This window comes from Cricetulus griseus, chromosome 6, assembly GCF_003668045.3.
Source record: "Cricetulus griseus strain 17A/GY chromosome 6, alternate assembly CriGri-PICRH-1.0, whole genome shotgun sequence".
In the NCBI taxonomy this organism is placed as follows: domain Eukaryota; kingdom Metazoa; phylum Chordata; class Mammalia; order Rodentia; family Cricetidae; genus Cricetulus; species Cricetulus griseus.
Window position 1 is genome coordinate 84,499,400 of NC_048599.1, and position 24,001 is coordinate 84,523,400.

Genomic DNA, 24,001 nt, shown 5'->3' on the forward strand with positions numbered 1-24,001 from the left:
ACACCCCTGTGCACATTCTCTACATTCCCTTTTAAAAGGTGCCACCCCCCCACCCCCACCACTCTTGTCCCCAGGGACTGGTTTCGGGCCCCCCTCTCTCCTCTTCTATGAGCCTTGTTGCATAGTGTGGCTTCTCTTCACAACGTTTTTAAAATTACAACACTGGCCCACTGCCTCCTGAAAAACACCTGTCCTATACACCACCTATCAAGCACAACTCAGAATGATGTTGTCCAAAGAGCCAGAGGCCCTAAACATTTTGAAATACAGAAAGAGTCCATGAAAGATCTAAACGGATAGTACAGGTTCTTGAAAACAGTTCCATCACAAGGGACAATGACTTGGTTTTCACTGGCTTGATGCAACTGCTCTAAACTAAGGAGGAGGCCAGCAAAGAGATAAAGAACATACTGTAGAGTCTAGTCACCTGTATCAACACATAACACACCTCATGTGAGTGTTAAGAATTTCAAGTTGAACCTGTTCCATTTGCCAGCACTGAAATCAAATGATTACAACAAACTCTTGAGGAGACAATTCTACCCCCCCTCCACAACACTGTTGCTATCAAGGGCAGCATTCATCACTGACTGCCTTGATTTACTCCACAGTACTACAGTGAGCATTCTGCAATGACACAGCAACATTACTCCACCAAACTTCTCTCTGTTAAAGATATCATCAAATATTTAACCAGACAAGTACAAAATACTGGCAACAGAGACGACTATACTACAAGAATAAAAATAAAAAAAGATGGGCTAGAAAATGCAGCACTGTGAACTACATCATATCACATGCTTGAAATCTTGGCCTTAAAACCTTTATGTTCATTGTGAGTGTTCAAGTCCTTCCTCCACCCCTACCCAATATAAGTCAGTAAGATTTCCCCAGAAGAAATCTGAAATACTGTATTTACTATATTAGATACAAAGGAAAAGGTACTGATGTCCTAAGTACACAAGTGACAGGAAACTCAGCAGACAAATGGTCCATAAGTAGTTCCACATAAATATTACACAAGCAACATAAACTAGAGTGACTCTCAAGGAATGTGTTTTGGATAAATAAGATAGGTCTCCCACCATAATAAAAGGATCTCTAAATTGTGCTAAGAATATTAGCCAATCACACTAGCTAAATTGTAACCAGGGAACATACTAAGGGTACTAGAGGTTACCAATATTAGAGCACAAGAACCAATTCACCCAACCCTAAAACAATGAGAGCTAAAATAAACATTAAATATTCTGCTTAATGTCCTATTCCCAGGAACATTTAATATATAAAATCCTACAAAGTAATTCACTACCTAAAACTGGACAAAGAGTACACTGCCTTGGATTCTACTGTGATGAACTACACAGTCAAGGCTAAGCTGCACAGTCAATGTCTCAGTGTGTGTATTACCATGATACATTCATGCCTGAGTTAAATGTGAATGCTCTAGCTCCTTAATAATCAGTGTGTTACATACAAGATGAAGGAGTTACGTAGATGAAGTACCACAACTAAAAGCAACAATTCCCATCTAAATGGAATTCACATTCCCCAAATTGGACCAACTCAACAGACACATGTTCATTAACAGCTTAAAGGCATTGTTGTACAAATCTTCCACAAACGAGGAAGTAGATGCACTAAATGATTTAAATATGAAACCTTAACAACTAACCCACTGCAAAGTCGGGACTAGAAATATACTCCTAGGTCCCCTATTCCTATCCACTTACCATTGTTCAAGTCACTTATTGTCATTGATGGCAGGGAAACTGAAAGTATCCCTGAAAGGCTCATATGAAGGCCTGGTTCCCAAGGTGGGAAATAATATTGGTCTTCAGAAGATAGGGCCTAGCCAGACGGTGATGGCACACACCTTTAATCCCAGCACTGGGGAGGCAGAGGCAGGAGGATCTCTGTGAGTTCAAGGCCAGCCTGGTCTCCAGAGCAAGTGCTAGGACAGGCTCCAATGCAATACAGAGAAACCCTGTCTCGAAAAACCAAAAAAAAAAAAAAAAAAAAAAAAAAGTAGGGCCTTACTGGAGGTATTTAGTTATTAAGACCCAGTCTCCCAGTCTCATTCTCTCTCTGCTTCTTTCTTGATTGATGATATGAGCAGTTTGTTGTGCTTTGTGCTCCTGCTATGATGTGTTATCCTCACTGGAACATCATATGCGCTTGGATTCGGAACCTATAAACATCAGATGCTCTTGGATTCAGAACCTATAAACTTCATTATTACTTACCTCAGGTATTTCATTACAGTAGCATGAAGCCAATTAATACTGTGACTTGGCTTAAATTAGGTTGTTCTATGAACAGGAAGTTTTTTTTCTTTGACAGGGTCTCACTATGTAGCTCAGCTGGTCTTGAACTTATTATGCTCATGCTGGCCTTGAACTCAAAGAGATCTGCCTCCCAAATGCTGGGATTAAAGGTGTGCAGCACCACTAATGGCTTGTTGTATGCATAGGAAACATATCTAGTTAGAGCAGATACAGAGATCTTTCCAAAGATTTCAGAACCTATTTTACTAAAATGATCGATTGAAAATGGCTCCATACATGGCACTGACTTGTTAACCAGAGGAGTACCTCATCTACTGAGTTAAACAATCCGTATAAGACAACAGAGTAACTTTAACTGAGTCGGGAAACAAATGTACAGGACAACAAAGGATTTTATCGTTCCAGAAAGTATAAGGAAAAAGGAAAAAAAAAAAAACTAAGACTTAACGGCAAATATCTGAGATTCCCTGAATGGCAAATAGCAAGTTCTCTGAAAAGTCCAACTCAGATAAGCATGGAATGCACACCAACGATCTGCACAGCATACAGAGCTTCTTCTGCGGAGAAGCAGGGCTTATACATGCTATCCTAAGAAAGCTTTTTCTGGAGGCTATTTGGAAATACATAGTAAAAAGCTTTTTAAAAATGATTATGTTTTGTTTATTAATAATTTTAGTTATCACTCAGAGTTTCAAGTCTAACATTTTCATTCAAAAATATATCATTATACCTTGATTATATTCACCCCCCACTACCCGCTTTCATCCTTCCTCTCCTAAAGTTGGTCTCTCTCCTCCGCCCAACCAGTCCCTTTCTGTGCACTACTATCTCTCTTCCCATTTGTTTTCAGCCCAGGCTAGCCTGGGACTCACTAGGTATCCCAGACTGTACTGGAACTTGAGGTAATTAATCTTCAACCCCCTGGTGCTGCATTATATGCATGTGCTACATGACTGGCTTGTTATTTATGTTTAATGTGGTAAAAGTTTTCTTATAGCCTTTAATCAAATACAGTTGTGGATTATTTTCAGTTATGTTTTAAAAATTTACATCCACATCTTTTAATCATATAACTTTGCAAGGCCTGGCCACATGGTTTAATTTCATTAATAAGATGGTAATAATCTGATGCCAACAGGAATCTCTGCATGAATTTTGGTAGTTTGGCCTTGAACTCTGAAATAAATATGCCTAGGATTACTTCATGCTAGGCCTCAGAATAAATACATTAAGGTAAATATAAACATTCCTTACAATCATGGAAGCAGGCCCAGCCAACCAAAAAACAGAAACATATCTTTCTGACCAAAGCCAGCCTGGATGAAGAAAACTCTAAGTGACCTGTAGATCTAGTGTGAAAATAAGTATATTATAAGCCACTCAGTAAAACTAGCTTGTTATATAGAACTGTTATGATAAGAGCTGATCAATACATCCAGCACACATCTAGGAATTTATTTAAGGCAATCAGCAACAACAGATTTACATAAGAAAGGTATTAATCATAAAAATATTCATAATAGGAAAAACAACTATTAATAGGGAAACAGTCATAAATTATGAATAGACAAATATTTGAAGCTATGAAAAAATCAAGTTTTAAAAGAACATGCAAAGTTTGGAGTGACGAGGCACACCTTTGATCCCAGCACTCAGGAGGCAAAGGCAGGTAAATCTGAGCTCAAGGCTATCTGGTCTACAAAGTGAATTCCTGGCCAGCCTACAGGGCAATGTAGAAAAACCCTGAACAAACAAAAGAACACTCAAAAACCAAGAAAATGTTTACATTAAATCTAAAAAGCAAGATACACTCACTGCTCTTCAAGATTAAAAAAAAATTAAGTGTAAGTAGAGAAATTAGTCAGATAAAATTTGTTCAAGAAATGTAAAAGGACCAACGAGATGGCTCAGAGGGTAAAGACACCTTCAGGCAAGCCTAACAACCCGAGTTTGATCCCTGGAACTCACAAAACAGTAAAAACCTGCAAGGTGTCCTCTAACCTCTGCATATACACGATGGCATGGGTGTACCTCTCTCCAAATAAATAAAGATGATAAATATTGTGGGAAATATTATACTAAGGATAAAGAAGGAGATGAGAAAATTCCCTGTCTTTATTATTATTATTATTATTTTTAGTTTTTATTTATTCTTCTCTCATACAATACATCTTGACCACCGGTTCCCCTCCCTCCACTCCTCCCACTTCCCTCCATCCCCACTTCTTCCATCTCCCTGCAGAAAAGAGCAGGACTCCCAGGGACATCAACAGAACACAGCATAAAAAGACACAACAAAACCAGGTACAAACCCTCACATCAAGGCTGGGTGAAGCAACCCCATAGGAGAAAAAGTATCCCAAGAGCAGGCAAAAGAATCAGAAACACCCTCACTCCACTGACAAGACCCTGTCTTCTTGAAACCATCTAGTAAGATATTTTAAAAATAATAATTATAAGTAGATATGTGATCACAAACTGAGATATGCCATGGCGGTACAAACTGTAATTAGCTGCAGTATATAGTGCCTAAATTTATCTGGCCACAGGCTCCAGAAATAAACTACACTTCCCAGTCTTCTCTGCTACCAGGGAGATCATGTGACTAAGTTCAAATCAAAGAGATTTAACTGGAGAGGTACAGAAAGCTCCCAGTAAACATCCTCTAAAAAAAAAGGGCTCCCTCTCTGTTGATTCCCCCCTTCTCAGCAGATGGAGCTGCTATTTTGGACTCTGATGCGAAGAAGCTTCATGCTGAGAATGGCAGAGCAACAGAACAGGAGGTGCCTGGGTCGCTGACACTGTGTAGATACTCTTTCCAGCCTAGTCCACTACAGAGCTTTTAGATGACAGACAGTAGAAGTATGCCTGTTGAAGCCATCTAAGTGGGAGTTTAAGCCATTCACAGACAAACTTAACTGCAAATAGCATTAACCATAAAGAAAAAATAGAGGCTTCAATGAAATTATGAGTGGAGAAAGAGGCTTCACAGTTGGCTTCAGAGGAAATAACAACTTTCAGCAGTAAAGTGAAGCCAGAGAGGTAGGCTTAGCAAACTGAGGCAGGGAAAACCAATTTGAATGAGTATCAACTTTGGCCTAAATTCTCCTAGGACAAAAGATACACTTTGGAATGTTAAGACTGCCTGTTGGGCTAGGGGTGTAGTGCGGTTATAACAGTGCATTTGCTTAACATGCGCAAAGCCCTGGGTTCCATCTCTAGAACTGTCAGGAGAAAAAAAAAAATAAAGAAAAAGAAAAAGAGATTGTTTCTACAAGAAGTGAGAATTAAAGCAGAACACTGAAGCAACTGAGCATTTTGGCTCTGGAATCAGAATCTCTCGATTCTGCCACAGACTATATACTGTTATCAGATATAAACTCGGGGGGGGGGGGTTAGGAATGAGAATGAATCCTGTTAAGAAAATGAGTAACTGCCTCCACAAGTTAGCCTCACTAAATAGTTGAATTCTCTGATTAGAGTGGATCATCTATCATGAAGAGAATGTCACAAGGTTTTCAACTGCTAATTATTCCAGACCAAAGATTGGTGTCAAACTTTTATTTTTTGAATGTTTCTTGTTTTTCTCCCTATCTTAAAAATGAAACGTACTATGGAGATTTTAGAAAATACACACAGGAGAATAAGGGGGAAATATATATATGTTATATTTATATAAATATATATTTAATATATATTTAAAATATATATGTGTATTTATAGATATGTAAAATCACCACCTCCCAACATTTTCTACCGATACTGTTGTCACACACATTTGCATTCCCACATACATGTAATGCATATAAAGTCATAAATGCCTCTTAGCCGAAGCTTTTCTACATCACTAACCATGATTTTAATTGGCTACATAGCATACAGTTTATTTTGCCAACCAAGTCTAGGAATATTTTGAGTTAAAACTGTCAGAGACAAATTGAATCCCTATAGGTGAAGCTGCCTTCTAAACCCACCCTAGAATTTCTATTCAGGAATCTCAAGCTAAAGTTTGAAAGCACTAGAAACTTCCAAACAAACATTCAAGACAATACATTGAGTTTTAGCCATAGAGGATGTTAATTGAAAACTATATTTTCCAAACAAAGCACTATCAAAGACTGAAGTTGTATCGATGAATAAGACCTAGTAAGTCTACTGTAAGAATTGATGACTATCTGCAATGTTGTATTTCTTTAATAAAGAAAAATGTTTATAGTTTATTTGTAGAATTAACTTTACAAATAGATATATAAAAATGTGTCGAGAACAAGGCAGTGGTGGCTCATGCCTTTAATCCCTGCACTCGGGAGACAGAGGCAGACAGATCTGTGAGTTCAAGGCCAGCCTGGTCTACAGGGTGAATTCCAGGACAGGCTCCAAAGCTACACAGAGAAACCCTGTCTCAAAGCAAAAAACAAAAAAGTAAAGAATAGCCTCTGCAGGGTCATATATTTGGATGCTTAAGTCACCCCAGGGAAAGGAACTCTTTGAAAGGATTAGAAGAATATGGAAGTGTGTCACTGGGGGCAGGCTGTGAGGTTTCAAAAGCCCATGCTAATTCCAGTCTCTCTCCCTCTCCCATCCCTCCCTCCTTTCCTGTATTTCTCTGGATCCCCCCACCACCTCTTCTCTGTCTCCTTCTCTCCCTACCCCACACTTTGCCTGTGAATCAGATGTAGCTCTTGGCTATTCCTCTAGCACCATGCTCCTGGCCATGATGATAATGGACTACGCCTCTGAAACTGTAAGCAAGCCCCAATTAAATGTTTTCCTTTATAAGAGTTGTCTTGGTCATTGTGTCTCTTCACAGCAATAGAACAGTAACTAAGACATTAGTTGTCACAAACAAAATTTTCAAATAAATGCAAATTTTTCTTTGATTGTTCCATTTCCCTGAAATGCAGCCTTGAGTTCTTTTAACTTTGTAAAAGCATTTCCCACCCTCAATCCACTAATCATTTTCAACTTCTTTCCCTGCTAGAATATGTGAAACTTTCAGCAAAAGTGACTCACTCATTGGCATCTTGTCAAAGGAACCCTGCAACTATGCGAAGGATAAGAACTGACAGAGCAAGCCGGACATGGTCACCAACATGCATCACTTCAGAACCCAGTAACAAGACCTGCTTACAAACCTTTCTCTGCCTCTGCAGCCCATCACCTCCCAGTTTTACTCTGGTTCCTCCTAATCTAAAACACCTATCTGTGGAGAGACAAGATTGGAAAGCATTAAAGAGAGAGGAATCAAAAACAGTGGTTCGCTGGGCTTAGATTATCTGTGGTTCTCAAAGTTTATTTCTCCCTTCAATGTAATGAAAAACATGATCAAAAATCTGCATGGAAAATTTATTTGTTGCTATTATCTAGACAACATAAAACTCAGTTACTGAAAACCATTTTGTCAAGTCTTCAGTAAGATTTCACTAGCACTGAGCTGTCCAATGGTTCACAGTTACTTGCTCTTTACTCCAAGACAAAAACTGCTCTTTTAACCAGAGAGAGAGGCATGACAAAGAAGAAAAGGGATGCTCCATCAGCTTACCACAGACATATACTTAGAGCACTATCAACTGTCACACTCCACCTGGTGGCAGAAACTGCCCCAGTTGATAAAGTGGAAGCTGCTCTACAAAGGGATCAGAGCACTTTCCAGATGTCCTTGTATAAAACACAAGATACTCCTCTCTTGCCCTACATAGAGTAACTCTAACAAATTCCAAAGAGTTTTCAAATAGTAGGTCAGCATCCAATAAATATTACCATAAAAGTTTGACAACACTCAGAACAAGAGACCTACATAGGGAGCTACCTAATAAGTTAAATGTCAGCTCAAATCTTTAAACAGTTAAGAAGACACAGCCAATACAGGACTCCATATCACACACTCCCACTAACTTTCTTTGTCCCTACCCCTATGGGTAAACTACAGTTTAATTAACACAGTTAACGGCAGCCTGCCACATTGCTCTTAGGTATCTGCCAGTAGCATATACTCATGGGATACTCTAGAGACTGATTTCAACCAAAAATAAAAATAGATAAACAGCTCAAGCAAAATTAAACTGAGTCTGACTGCCCACACTTATTTTCACACATGAAGAAAAACAGCAGTTCTCTTAGAAGCTTCAAGCACACATATCTTTAGAACACAATGTTAAAAATATGTCCCCGCCTTCCCTACCTGTTTCTCACTCAAAGCTGTGATTTTGGCTTGGAGTTCATGAAGCTGTTTCTTTAAGTCAGCATTCTGATTGGAAAGAAAAAATATCTGTGAGAAAGATATTCATTTGTTAACATAATAGTATCAGGAAGACTGTACATATACTGCATTACAAGTGATGAAGCAAGCTTTAGCTATCAAATTTTCCATGCATTAAATTATAAGCATAATAACATCAACCCCTAAAACAGGGACAGCTTTCTCACAACTGTTTTAAATTATAGGAAGTTTTATACATTGTCATCTTGTACTCTAATAGCACCTTTCTCCTAAAATATTGTTATTCTTTATAGAAAGTATCAGTTGACAGAAAATCTAAAGCTCTACTAATCAGACAAAAACAGGAAAATGGAGGTTAAAGTATGCTACCCCGCTGCTTAGCGGCATTATCAACAAAGATAAGAAGCTTTTCTCTACTTGTCCTCTCTCTTATTTAGTAAAATACATTTGTTATTTTAGCCTAGATTTGGAAAGCTGTCAGCACTGTAGCTGCCTTCACAGCACATCATTCAAATCAACATGCTGAAATTCTAAGAATGGGGGGGGGGGAGTACTATTTTAGATGAAATACACGGAGCATGCCTGCCTTTTGCAGGGGCAGGGGGATGGGTTATTAAAGTTTTCAAATGTTCAACATGGCAGAAAGGCTCAAAGGCACCTCAGTGAGAGACTGACTTACTTGTTTCATACATAGCTCCTCATTTCCCTGCCTGATCTGTCAGGCACATATTCTTTCTGTACTCAGCTTACCTCATTTGGGATTTTTCAGGTGTACTTGACATAAGGCTTCTCTGAAGGCATATAAACTGTTGTCCAATAAGTTACTGACCCTCAGATTTTTTAGGTTAAGAATTTACTGTTATATGATCATGAATTGTCAGAACTGTTACCTTCTGAGAATACTTGTTACTGACAATATAGATCACTACATTAAATATAAGGACCTATAAATCCATTCCCACTTCGTTCTCTAAATTCAGTTTAAATTGTAAACAAACTAAATAAAAATTAAAAAGTGATGTTTCTTGGGACGGGCATTGGTGGTGCATGTCTTTAATTTCAGCACTTGGGAGGCAGAGGCAGGCGGATCTCTGTTGAGTTCCAGGCCAGCCTGGTCTCCAGAGCAAGTGCCAGGATAGGCTCCAAAGCCACACAGAGAAACCCTGTCTCGGAAAAAAAAAAAAAAGAAAAAAAAGAAAAAAAAAGTGATGTTTCTCATGGAAGGCAGGTATCAGATAGGAATAAATGTGGCCACAAAGGCTACTTCTCAGAGTCAATGAGTTGTATTAAAATATAACAGTAAGATCACTGAGTCATCAAGATGAATATTGTACCTAACTTAAAAGAAAATTAATCTGCCTCAGTACCAAAAAAAATATTTTACTTTATAGAGAGGCATGTATGACCCACTGTCTAAGTTACCAAGAAAACACTACCTGAATAATAAACATGAATCACTAGAGAGCAAGGTAACTTTGGAGGAAAAATTCTCTATAGAAGAGAATAAAATATACAAATCAAAACACCTGTAAAAATTAAGCTTAACATTTTATAAATTATTATATTATGTAAGATATTTCTGAAACCTTCAAGGATTCTTTCAAAGATAAAAATTGTAAAGCCAGGTATGGTGGCACATACCTATAACCTCAGCACTGGAGAGTTAAAGGCAGGAGGATTAAGAAACCAATGTTATCTTTAGCTACATATGAAATTTGGGACTATGCTGGAACATGAGATCTTGTCCCAAAACAAAACAAAACTGCCACCATATGGATTCACAAATCAGGTGTGTAAGAAGCTATCTATTCCCATACAAAACAGGATTGTATGTATACAGCAAAGTACAAAAAACAAAATGTCTAACACTTTTCATAAATTATTCTAAAGGTTTTACTGTGAATATAGTAAATCCAGTATTCAGGTGATCTACATAAAAACTCCACACAATTAAAAATGGTGGGGGCATTCAATAAGTTTTGAGACTTTAAAAGCCTGATTATTTCTGAATATGTGGATTTAATCTACACCAGCTATGGGGACACAACATCTAATCTCAGCATTTGAAGAGGTCAAGGGAGGAGAATGGTGAGTTTGAAGCCAGTCTAGAGTCTCAAAAGTTGTTTGTCCTGGAACTTGCTCTGTAGACCAGGCTGGCCTCAGAATCAGAGATTCACTGCCTCTGCCTCCTGAGTGCTGGGATTAAACGCCTGTGCCACTACGATCCCTACCCCTACCCCTACCCCTACCCCTACCCCTACCCCTACCCCTACCCCCAGCTTCAAAAGTAGTTTTTTAAAGACAGAAATTTAAGCTATATGAAGTCTGTTAAACCTCTTTTTTTTTTAAACAAATAGAGCAATTAACAAAAACAAAATGACATTAACAAAATTGCTGAAACAACAGCAACTTTATACAACTGGACTTTTTTTTAAACCTATAAACATGATTATCAACATGCAAATACATGTGCTGTTTGGGATGAAACTGTTTTAAAATCAACTAACCTCTGCATCTTATTAGTTTATTGTCACTTTCAATTGTTGTATATTTAAAAATTAAGTTAATAACATGAAGTTTTTTTTACCTGTGGATCCTGCTTCATTTGAGCAACCAGTTTCTGGTAATAAAGAGAGAAAAAGAACTGTCAGTCTCAAATACTAACTCATTAGGGTTGGACACACACACACACACATACACACATAAAATAAAAATAAATCAGTATCACCATGAAAATAAACTAAAAGTTTGGTGACGTCTGTAAAAGGCTAATGAATGTCTGTAAAAGGCTAATGAAGCACTCTTTGTAATAGAATAAAGAATTAACTATCCCTTTATATTTGAAATAAAAAGTACCTGATTTGTCAGTGTGGAGGAGGACAGTGACTTCTGCTGGACATAGTGGCGCATGCCTTTAATCCCAGCAAACAGGAGGCAGAGGCAGGCAGATCTCTGTGTGTTCGAGGTCAGCCTGGTCTACATAGTAAGTTCCAGATAGCCAGAGCTACATAGTGAGACCCTGTCTTAAAACAAGCAAACAAAACAAATAAGCAGGATGCTCCAAAGGCCAAATACCCCTTTAAAATACTGCCACCATATGGATTCACAAATCAGGTGTGTAAGAAGCTATCTATTCCCATACAAAACAGGATTGTATGTATACAGCAAAGTACAGGTTTGGCAGGGGCCTCCTGTCAAGTGACTTTATTCTGTCTGCTCTCAATCACCTGTAACTGCAGTCCCAGAGATTAATCCCCTCTTCTGGCCTCTGTAGGTATCAGGCACACATACGGTGCAAACATACATGCAGACAAAACACTCAAACACATCAAATAATAAATAAATGTCATCTGACCTAGCCCAACTGGTAAAAAACCCAAGGGTAACAATAGCTGTGGACAGACAAATTTAAATAATAAAATAAGATGAAAAGGCTGCCTCCTAAAACCCAAAATAGGGTATCTAGGATTAGATCTTTTCCAAGTGAATTTTTCACATAATGATAGAAAGAGCTGTCACATTCTTTGGGTAACAAGGCACTTTTAAAATGTTGTTATTAAAAAAAAATACACAACACACTCATCTACTTTATTAAATAGAAGCCAACCTCTTATAGTTTGAGGTGTGATGATATGAATTAATTATACAATACTACATAACAATGACTTGTAAAAAAAAAAAAAAACAAAAAACAAAAAAAACTCCCAAACTGCAATGTTATAATGAGCTCTTATGCCTTTTAAATTTTTTTAGTCTAGGTATTTCCCCTCTGCCCCCTTCCTCCCCAGACAGGGTTTCTTTGTGAGTCCTGGCTGTCCTGGAACTAGCTCTATAGACCAGTCTGTCCTTGAACTCACAGAGATCCAAGTGCCTCTGCCTCCCAAGTGCTGGGATTAAAGGCATGTGCCACCACCACCGGTTTAGTTCTTTTTTAAATTAAATATTTTAATTAAATTTATGTAATATTTAATTAAATATTTTATTTAAAATATTTGTTTTTATTAAATATTTTTTATTTAAAATTGAATATTTTATTTTTAGTTTATGTATATTAAATTAAACATATATTATTCTAAATATTTTGTGTGTATATGTGCATATGTACCATGGTACACATGTGGAAGTAGAGGATCACTTTCAGATGCTGATTCTCTCTTTTCATCATGTAGATCCCAGGAATAAAAATCAGGTCTTTGGGCTTGATGGCAGGGCCCTCTATCCACTTAACCATCTTGTCCAACCCTTTTACTTCTTCATTGTCAAGCAGTCAGCTAACAAATCCTGTTATTATTGTGCCTCTTTCTAAAAGCAATGAACCCAACTCAGCTTTGCTGCTTCAAATGCTATGTGATAAACACATTAGACTAATTTTAAGATGAGTGACCAGGTTGCAATAGGCCAAGAAATGCTTGGTGAATGGTATGGCATGTATTCTAACTGGACAAAGTCTTTCTTCCTGGTACTAAAATACACAATTGTACATGATGAAATTCTGCTTCATGTTTGACAAAACTATCTTTTCAGTAGCCTCATCTAAATCTGGACAGTAATACATCAACTGCAAGCTTAATAGAACGGAATGTATTCATCCTTACAAATATAGCCATACTTGTATTTTAAAAGCTGATTTGGGCTGGGGAGATGGCTGAGTGGGCAAAGGCTATGTCCAACCAAGACTCACAACCTTAGCTCTATCCTTAAAAACCACCTGGTGGGGGGCTGGAGAGATGGCTCAGAGGTTAAGAGCACCGACTGCTCTTCCAGAGGTCCTGAGTTCAATTCCCAGCAACCACATGGTGGCTCACAACCATCCGTTATGAGATCTGGTGCCCTCTTCTGGTGTGCAGATATACATGGAAGCAGAATGTTGTATACATAATAAATAAATAAAATATTAAAAAAAAAAAAAAAAAAAAACCACCTGGTGGAAGCAGCGAACCACTCCACACAGTTGCCTTCTGATGTCTACATGTGTGCTGTGACACACAAAACACACATAAAATTTAATAATACTTTAAAAAAAAAAGTGTCCTTTTTGATGATGTTACTGCAGAACTGGCTATTATCTGTAAAGTTATTTTTGAGGATGAAAGATCTTTCCTTCCATAACACAGGATTTTTTAAAATTGCTATATATTTATTTAATGTATATAAGTTTTTTGCTTGCATGTAAGTATGTGCATGATATTCTGCTTCATATTTGTAACACATGCATGCCTGCCACCCTCAGATATAAGAGGTGGGCGTCAGATCCTCTAAAATTAGAGTTACAGATGGCTATAAGCCACTATGTGGGTGCTAGGAATCAAACCTGGGTTCTGCAAAAGCAACAAGTGTTCTTAACCTCTAAGCAACCAATGTAGCCCATGGCTACTAGAATTTAAAAATTGACTAGTAAGATCCATCTCTGCAGGAAATAAATAAATCAGTTTTCTATGTATAAGCAGTTACACCACAAACAAGACAAGGAACTCACTAGACCATCCATATCCCAGATGACTTTAAGCTGGAATTGTGTTATCAATTATTTTCCACTGAATGACTGATGCCATTTTCCATGATCTATATTATGTCAAAGAAAACAACATCCAAGCAAGGAAATCCAGTCCACCACATTTCCTAGATAAAGTCTTATGAAACTGAGCCATGCCTTTTTGTTTATACACTGTCTGTGGCTGATCTGTCGGCTCAATAGCACAGCAGAGCAGTGACACAGATTATAAATGACCTGCAGTCTAAAATACTTTACCATCTGGCCCTTTACAGAAAAAGTTTGTTAACTTCTGCTTGTTTTATACTAGTCTCCATCCCATATGAAGTTAATACCATGAAACAGACTCCAACACACACACCCACAAGTATTTACTGACCATAAACTATGTACACATTTGTGCATCTGCCTACACATGCAGAAACATAAGGAAACCAAACTCACACCACAGCAACACTAGGCAACTTCTTAACATAGATTTTACCCTAAAAGCTTGACTTTTACCTAATTTCATTCCCTAACTAAAATGCATCAAAAGCTGGTGTTTGCTTTAATATTTAGTTAAAAGTCCATTCTTGCTTTAGCTTCCATCTAATACCCAAGATTCATGTTCTGGCATCAATTCTGGCCATCCTGAATGTATCATGTTCAAGAACTACATGCATCATCATCACAGGATCAGTTTTCAGAATAAATACTATCATTTAGATTTACTGGTTTTTTTTTTTTTCAAAAATAGGAAAATAGGGTACTAAGCAGATGGCTCAGTCAATAAAAAGTTGCATAAGTCTTGAGTCCGGATCCCTGATACTCATGAAAAAAGGCCAGGTGTGTGGAGGTATACCTCTAACCCTAGAGTTAAGACATGCAGACAGGGGATCCTGGGACCTCACTGGTCACCCAGTTTAGCCAATCAGTGAGCTTCAGGTTCTATGAGAGACCTCGTCTCAAAAGAAAAGCTGGACAGTGATAGAGAAAGATATCCAATGACCACCCTTGTCCTGTGTGGGTGCACACACATGTACACACATGTGCATACCCCCCCACACACACATACACACACAAAACAAGCTTGGGATTCACATAAAGGTGAAGAAAACCAACTCCACAAAATTTGTCTGTCTTCCACACAAGCACCATGGCATGCATGCCCACAAACATGTATCATGAGTGCACTCACACACACAATAATAAATAATTTAAAATGTATTAATTGGTACTCAAATTCACAGATAAAATGTAAAATAATTAAAGATGAAAATAAGACTATAATTTGAGGACTGAAGAGATGACTAGCAGCTAAGATCATTTGATACTCTTGCAGAGGACCCAGGTTTGTCTCGAGCACCCACATCGGGTGCTCACAGCTGCCTGTAACTTCACTTTCTTGGAATCTGACACCATCTTCTGCCCTAGCAGAGCACCGCATGCACAAAGTGCATGTAACATATACTCAAGTACACACACACATGTATACATAAATAAAAATATTTAACTTAACAGGCTATAACTTTATACTTAAAACAAATAGGTAAATATATAAACAGGCTGACAGCTAATATTCAGAGTGTTTAAAATAATTGCATAACAGCAATGATTACGCTGGCACTGGCTCTGTAGACCAGGCTGGCCTCAAAAGCACAGAGATCCGCCTGCCTCTGGCCCCGGAATGCTGGGATTATAGGCGTACGTCACTATTACCTAGCTATTTTATTATTTTTATTGAGTGTGTATGAGGAAGAAATAGAGCGAGAGCACACATGTGCACCCACATGTAGAGGTCAGACAGCAATTTTCAGGACTCAGTTCTGCTTCTACTATGTAGATCCCAGGGATCTACTCACATTGTGTAGCTTGGCAGTAGGCACCTTTACCCACTAAGCCACCTTGCTGACTCTAATTATAAATCTTTAATTGAACTTTAACACATTATCATGAAGACTACATTTTTCAAAACTGGTGTGTTTACGTAAGTAGGATACCTGATTTCAAATTATAAAATAATACTTAAAAGTTCAACTTAGAGGCTGGAGAGGTGGCTTAGAGGTTAAGAGCACTGCCTGCTCTTACAGAGGTCCTGAGTTCAATTCCTAGCAACCACATGGAGGCTCACAACTATCTATAACATGCTCTGATGCCTTCTTCTGGCATGCAGGCAAACATGCAGACAGAACATTATATACATAATAAATAAATCTTTTTTAAAAGTTCAATTTATACACAATTCTTTCAAGAAATATTTATTTGGTACATGTATCTTATGACGAGGATTTAAAAGAATGTAAACTGTATTCTAAAATTTCTTAAGAGGAGAAAAAAATTATCTTTGATTCACACAGATTTCAAATTATTACTCTATTCCCAAAATCTACTGGTGACAACAGCTTTAAACAATTATGAATTTAAGTTTTGTTACTTGCCACTGACCTGAAATAGGTTCAATATTCCTCTATGTTAAAATATTTTCATCCAGGGGCTGGGAGATGGCTCAGTGGTTAAGCTGCTCTCCCAGAGAAGCCAGGTTCAATTCCCAGCATCCAGTTCCAGGAGATCTGATACCCTCCCCAGCCTCCACAGATACCAGGCACACATGTGGTGCACATACATGGCATACACATGAAAGAATAATTTTAAAAATAATTTTGGTCCAAAAAATTTGGTTTTATGAATAAATTTTTACTATACTCAATAAAGACCAAAAGCAAGGCAAATAAAACAAGATGTGCATACCTTATTGTTTAGTAAAAGAAGCATACCCTACAGGGCAACTACTGAGCAAAGGATCCACAAGGTCCAGAGCAGCAGCAGGGACTTCCAAACAAAGAGCTCCATGGGGAAAACAACAAAAGCATACATAGCAAGTAACTTTGAAGCCTTCCTGTCAGTTCTAATCCACATTAATTTGGGGCAATAGGAAAACCCAAATTATATATCCCAACAATTTCAGAAATCAATGCTGTATTAGCTCACATGAGATAAAAAACAAGAGAAACTATACCCCAAAACAAATACTTTAAAAAGCAATGTGTGGTGGCTCAAAATTTTAATCCCAGTGCTCAGAAAGTTGAAACAGGAAGACTAACAGTTTGAAGTGATACCCTAAAACTAAAGTATATTCTAACTGGAAATGCAGCTCATGGTATCGCAGTAACTGCCATATGCAAAGTCCTGAGTTCAACCCAAAATGTCACACACACAAAATAGTGCCCTTTATCCACCCATCCCATCCCCACATTCACCAAATGTTACATGGTAGATCATTGTATACCTGTGGTGACGCATTATTTATGATTTATTAAAGCTTGCCTGAGGATTCAGAAAGCCAAGTAAGCCACAAGCCATAGGAACTAGGCACAGACCTTTAATCCCAACAGCCAGAAGCTAGATGGTGGTACACACCTTTAATCCTAGGACTCAGGATTAAGAGGTAGACAGATCCCTGTGAGTCCAAGGCCACCCAGATCTACACAAGACTGATCCAATTCTAAAGAGAAACAGCTCATACAAAGATGATCTCAGCACCTGGGATCACATGCCTTTAATCCCAGCATTAGGGAGTTATATAAGGCAGGAGCTAGGTCTCAGTCTCAGGATTCTCCAGCCACACTGAGGAGAGGCAGCAGTCTGAGGTTTGGTGGAGCCAGGATCACCTTTCAGTCTGAGATATAGTGAGAGGTAGTACTCAACTGCTTTGCTTTTCTTATCTTCAGCTTGAAGTTTGAGCCCCAATATCTGTCTCTGGATCTTTTATTTTTCCTGTTACATTCATCATTTTTAAATACCAAAGATTATGCACATGTATGTTTATTTGTGTTTCTCAAGCCCAATGCCCAGCTGATGTCTAAAAAATGAAACAGTGATAGTCTGTTTGTACAATAAATGTTAATGTTTAGTTATTCTCCTGTCTTGATTGTAATTATATGTTTGTTTATATATTTCCATGTCAACATATACAAATTAAAATATATTAAGTGTTTTATTAAGGTTGCATACTATAGAAACAAGTCTATGAAATTAATATAAAATTTATATACACATTTTCTAGTTATATACTTTAAAGGTTTGTTTACTTTTATCTGAGATAAAAGTGTAAGAATTACAGCACTTTAAATATTGATGACAGCAACCAGATTTTCCTTACTAAAGATTGGGATCATCAAAAAGGAATAAAGAGAGACTGTGACAAGGCACAGAGATGAGTCATGGATGAACACAGGTATTAGCATGTGTAGTAAGTATGTACACACTTAGCTTAAATACATCTCGTTTTTATTATGGTCAAACGAGGAAAGTGAGCACTGGGGAAGCACAACTTCAAGGTCAATGTAGTTTACATGGGGAGTTCCAGGCCAACCAATTTGATCTAGTGAGGCCCTATCACAAAAGATCAAAAATAAATAAAAAAAAACCACATACAAGGAAGGTGTCATGTGTACAGAAGGCCTTCAAATGGGCCAGAAAAACTGCAAACAGAGTTGTTTTTTCCAAATACCTTTAGTATATGAAAAAAAATATTTCCAGTCCTTTTTTTCTGGAAAACATTTCTGGAGTATCTTATGAAAGTTCTTAAAAGCAGTCAGAGTGCATTTGTGGAGCAGTGACTGTGGGCAAATGCCATGGTCATTGGGTAAGTCTTAGAATGATTGCATAACTTGACCAAAACACAAAGCTGGGCCTGTTTCCTTAGCAACACAGTATGTATGGACAGTCAATCACACAACATACCTGGTGAACCTGAATTTCCACTTTAAGAGCCTCCTGTAGAGTCTGCAACTCCATCCTCTACCTTCTCCACTTTCTCTTATGTCTGCTAATTCTACAGTGTCTTCAGCCTCCGTTTAAAATAATAAGCTCCTCTTGTTGCTGCAGCTGTAGAGATCATAAAATGTTTGGGATCATTGTGCTGGGAATGAAGAAAATTTTTGTCAAAATAATTAAATTAAAAATGTTATATTTTGTAACACAAGGAAGAAAGTATCACCCAAAGGACTTTTAAAAAAACAATTCAGTATGAAAACTTTCTGGGTTTTCTTCCTTTGAGCATTCCTCTATAGAACACTTCAAATAACTGAGAAAGGAAATGCAACAGCAAACGTGATGGTCAAGAAAACACACCAACACCACTGCGTGCTCAGCACTGAGGGCAGGGAGCTGAAGGACCACTTCCACCTAGACGAGAGCTATCAGGGGAGGCTGTCATCATCCAGAACACACAGACACAACAGGAGCTCTCCGGAGGGACCTTCATGGGTAGAACTGGAGATAGTCTTAATACTGGCACGTTTCTAGCTTTGTAGTGACCATTGTCTCCTTTTCAAACTTGCCACTGCATTTCTCTAACCATATGTGTAACTGTGTGTGGAGGCGTTGTCTGGATTTATGACTGTAAATGGGATGCCTGGTCTCACCTTCCAATCCCACACCATCACTATACTGCAGCTTAACCAAATGGCTAATTTCTCTTTTAACTTTTTTTTTTTCTTTTCTTAAATGTGATTATGATTTGGGGTATTCTATCAAAGCAAAAGTAATTTTTGTCTGAATAAATTTAAACTTTCTTAAAAGTCTCTTTTTTTTTTTCCTTAGACCTATAAACGCTGTAGCTGGTGCTGCTTTTTGGCACTGAGGAAAGAAACTTGCACCTGACAACAATATAATGAGACTCATGGCCACCAGACTCTCTAGCAACCATTTACATACTGATAGTCCTCATCAGACTGAGTTTCTCAAACTTTTGTAAAACTGAGTTAATTGAACTATGATGATATCATTAACTATAAAATATATCCTTAAGATTTCTAGTTTCCATTATATTTATTTCACCTCTCTGGGAATAAAACATCATTGACAGTCTCTCATCAGGATTTATATATTATGTTATGTAAAATCAGAATATTCTAACCTAAAACAGATTAAATTCTCAAAGGTCAAAATTCCTTCAAAATTACATCTCTAGAAGTTGGCGAAGATTTACTGTTAACCAAAAAATTCATACAGGCAGGATATTTAGGGGAAATAATTTTGAAAAGGAAACATGTCATTAAATTCAGTCACCTACTAGCCTAAAAACTGTTTGGAATTATAATAAATACCAGAATCATTAGTAACTCATGTAGAGCAAGACTTCTGTGGTCATTTACACTTTCTCTATTTGCAACTGCTAATTTGAAAACTATACCAGCTAATTCAATTTTAAATGCTAAAATAATCTCCCTTCTCAAACTCTTAATTTATACAGGACAGTTCTGTTTTACAGAGTTTTACTGTGTAGCCCAGACTTGCCTTAAACTTTCTGTAGAGCCCAGCCTGGCCTTGAACTCGTAATCCTCCAACCTTGGCCTCCTGAGTGCAAGGATTATAAATGTAATCTACCACACCCAGTTTCTATTACAGTTCTTTAAAAAAAAACAAAAACAAAAAAACCCCACATAGTCTTAATTTTTGCAAAGTTCTACCAGGAAATATGTCCAAAAAGATTCTCTGAAAGTCTTTTTATATTAAGGATAACCCACTGCAAGAGCATGTTCAAAATCAGAAAGGCCTCTTTTATTCCACTGTTGATAACACATACCACCACAACTCAGCTAAACTCAAACTCTGAAAACAAGCAGATCACAGACACAAAGAACCTAAAATACCCACCACAAAAGGTTAGCATCATTTATACAGTCAGGGCTTTCGCACATTAATTAACAAAAATGTACAGAAAAGCAATTCTCACAAGGAATAAGAATGACCAGTAAAAAGTGTGAATTTAGTCAAAGTACTTGACACATGTAGATGAAAATACCTTTATGAAACCCATCCTAAAGCGGATGTATACTCACAAGAATTTTAATGACTGACCAATGACTATGAAAACACCAATCTGGAATAATGACAGAAACATAAATTTAAGAAGAAAGGTTTTTTGCATATTGTGCTGAAGATACATACTAACAAACTCTAAGCTGCCTAGGGTGGGTCTGATGCACTTCATAATCTGCTGAAAGCCATCTCTGGGTGACAGTACTAAAAGCTACTTAACTTTCTTCTTTGGGGGAGTATCAATATTCTCAAATTTTCCAAAGACAATGCATATCTCCCTTCAAGAAAAAAATTAATGAGAATAAAAAAAACAGAAACATTTATAACATACAAGAAAAAACAAAACAAATACCTTAAAAAAGAAAAAAGTAGCTGAGTATGAGGGCACAGACACAGGAGTTCAAGGCCTATCTCTGAGCTATACAATGAGCTTGAGACCAACCTAGGCGACATGATATCCTGTCTCAAAGAAATAAAGAAAATGGAGGGTGGAGGGAAGGAGAGCAGAAAGGAGGGAGGAAAGAGTAAAAACAAGGTTTTAACCTGGAGACTCTAAATGTCAAAGTGTGCCTTGTAAAACAAGGCTGCCAGTCAAGCTAACAAGGAGCCGACAGCTTTTACTTCCTCCATCAGGTTGTTGTCTGCTTATTAGAGATATACAAAGGCATTTAAATGCCAATTACCCATTTTATGCTAGAATAAGACTGAAGGGTTAAAAAAAATTGTAACTGGTCACAGAGAATCTTATGAGGGACTAGAAGATGATTTTGAAATCTTTCACCAGAAAATCTCTTTCTGAATAGTTGTTTTAAGAGGTTGGTCTATACAATTAAAATACATAAAGTTATAATTTATAAACTCAAGCCAAACGTGTTGGAGCCTTTAAAAAGCACTGGGATCTTAGCATATGCAGCTTCACATGAACAATATTTAGAGCAGTCTGCAGCATCACAAAAAGGAGTTACTTTTAAAAATACCATTTATTTACTGGGTGGGGGTAAACATGCCATGGAGTGTGTGTGGAGGTCAGAGGACAATTTGAAGAAATTGGTTCTTTCCTTCCACCAGTTTTGGGGATCAAACAGGTCCTCAGGAATGGTGACAAGTGCCTCTACCTGCTGAGTCATCTCATCAGCCCCCAAAAGCTGTTATTTCTAAATGTACAAAAAATGATTTATTATATTTGCCCAATTCTAATAAGGTGAGACAGAGAGTAAAACAAATCAGTTACTGAAAGGTGACTATAAACAGACTCACAAGACAGTAAATAGATCCTTTCTACCCAACATCTCCACATACCTCCATCACTGAGGGCATCTGCCTAGCGCAACATGCTAACCTAATTTTTCAACACTTTACACATTAAACCACCAGGTAACCTAAGCCTCTCCAGCAACAAAACAAAACAAAGTAGAAAACCCAGATACCAGGGTACACATCTGTAATCATAACACTTGGGAGGTGGAGACAGAAGAATCAGGAGTTCAAGGCCATCTTTAGCTACATAGGGAGTTCAAAGACAGCCTGGACATAAGAGGCATTAACACACACACACACACACACACACACACACACACACACACACACACACACACACACACTTATTTCAATGTGTAGCCAATTTTATCCACTGGGAAAATGGGCTCATGTCACCTATATTAGGACTGTTATGATGTTTAAATCAAGTTAAAGTCTTAGAAAAGCCTTTTGCAAACCATCAAGTTTGGGGCTATTGACATACTTTTTCATGCTTAAACTTTGAACAAAAACTTCTCAAATTCTCAGGCTGGACAGTTGGCTTGGCTCTGTGGCTGAGGTCACTTGTTCTTGCAAAGGACCCAGGTTTGATTCCCAACACCCACCTCCTCAATCACCAGGAACTCATTTGGTGCAAAGATGTACTTGCAAGCAAAACACTTGTACACCCAAAATAATAAAAATGAATCTGAAAATAAAAAATAAAATGTAAAAATCCTAAATCCTCTAAGAATGAGGCTGCAATTACTCTGAACAGTCTCCAAGAAGGCACACAGCCTTGGGGGTCTTCTGCCAGTAAGGCACTCGGCCTTGTGGTCTTCCAACAGGAAGGCACAAGGTCTCAGGGGTCTTTCACCAGGAAGACACACAGACTTGAGGTCTTCTATGCTGAAGGCACATGGACTCGGTCTTCTGTGGTGAAGGTACACAGCCTCGGGTCTTCCACGGTGAAGGCACACGGTCTCAGGGTCTTTTATTATGACCCTTTGAAGGGAAGCTCTAACCCCTTTTTATTGTTAAGAAATACTTCACTGCAAAATTGACATGAATTCTTTTTCCTGTACAAATCTTCCAGGCCAACCAAGAGTTACTTAATAAGTTCACAACATGGTATGCTCTGAAACTGTCCCTAAAAAGAGCTCTGTGCTCTCTATACATGTATTTCAAGCATCTGCTTCTGCTCCACATTCACATTCACGTTCTTTGAGAAGGTTACTATTTTAAATAGGAAAATCTCATTTTTCCTTATTATTCTGCAAATTTTCATTACAACCTTATTTATTTTCAGGACAGTATTTCTTTGGTGACACTCCACAAATCAACAGAAAATGTCCCTCATAAAGCTTGACAATCCTAACTTTGGAGGCTGCCTACTCTTAGAGTCTGACCAGTCTGTATGCTCAAGTCCTGGTATGACAGCTATGGACAAAGCCACCATAACTATCTGAGTGTTTCCAAACTATTAAACACTTACTGTTGTTTACTAATTAATAAAGGTTTCTTGTCTGTTAAATACTGTTTGTCTGGGTTTACAAGGAAGGGAACAGGTGGTTCCTTTTTCTAAAGATTATGTATGTATCAAGCTCACAGCACTACAGCCCAATGGCTCTTGTGGATTCTGAGTCAGCCTAGGAATTCGCACAACATTCTACTCAGAGGCTGTACCTCCTCCCCACTATTAGGCTCAGCCCAGTGTACAGGTCAAACTCAGCTTCTGGGATACAGGCTGCCTACACACTCACATTCTTCTATCTCCTACCTTTCTGTAGAGAAAGGAAGCATGCCAATTAAAATTGCAACCATACCAACAAGGAGTGGGGGGGGTGGACACTGAAGTAAAATTTAGAGATTATAGAAGCTCAAAATGAAGGTTGGAGAGTAGTGCACAAAAGCATAGTGATGAAGTGACTAAGATTTTAGAACTGGCTGCCACATTTA

General features: G+C 37.9%; 1 protein-coding gene across 42 annotated transcripts in view; it reads right to left on the reverse strand.

Annotated features, from left to right (window-relative positions):
- Window positions 1-24,001, reverse strand: part of Phf21a (PHD finger protein 21A) — a 174,194-nt gene that overhangs the window by 119,055 nt on the left and 31,138 nt on the right. For 31 of the 42 annotated variants that reach the window (XM_035446682.1, XM_035446684.1, XM_035446666.1 and 28 more), the window contains 3 exons: window positions 18,725-18,868; window positions 11,096-11,128; window positions 8,470-8,556 (listed from right to left, as the gene is read on the reverse strand). In XM_035446682.1, coding sequence (XP_035302573.1) covers window positions 8,470-8,556; window positions 11,096-11,128; window positions 18,725-18,778 — 174 coding nt within the window. In that variant the 5' untranslated portion in view covers window positions 18,779-18,868. Of the gene's footprint in view, window positions 1-8,469; window positions 8,557-11,095; window positions 11,129-11,364; window positions 11,510-18,724; window positions 18,869-24,001 lie in introns of those variants that run through there. The other 11 variants (XM_035446691.1, XM_035446688.1, XM_027422481.2 and 8 more) reach the window with 5 other exon arrangements.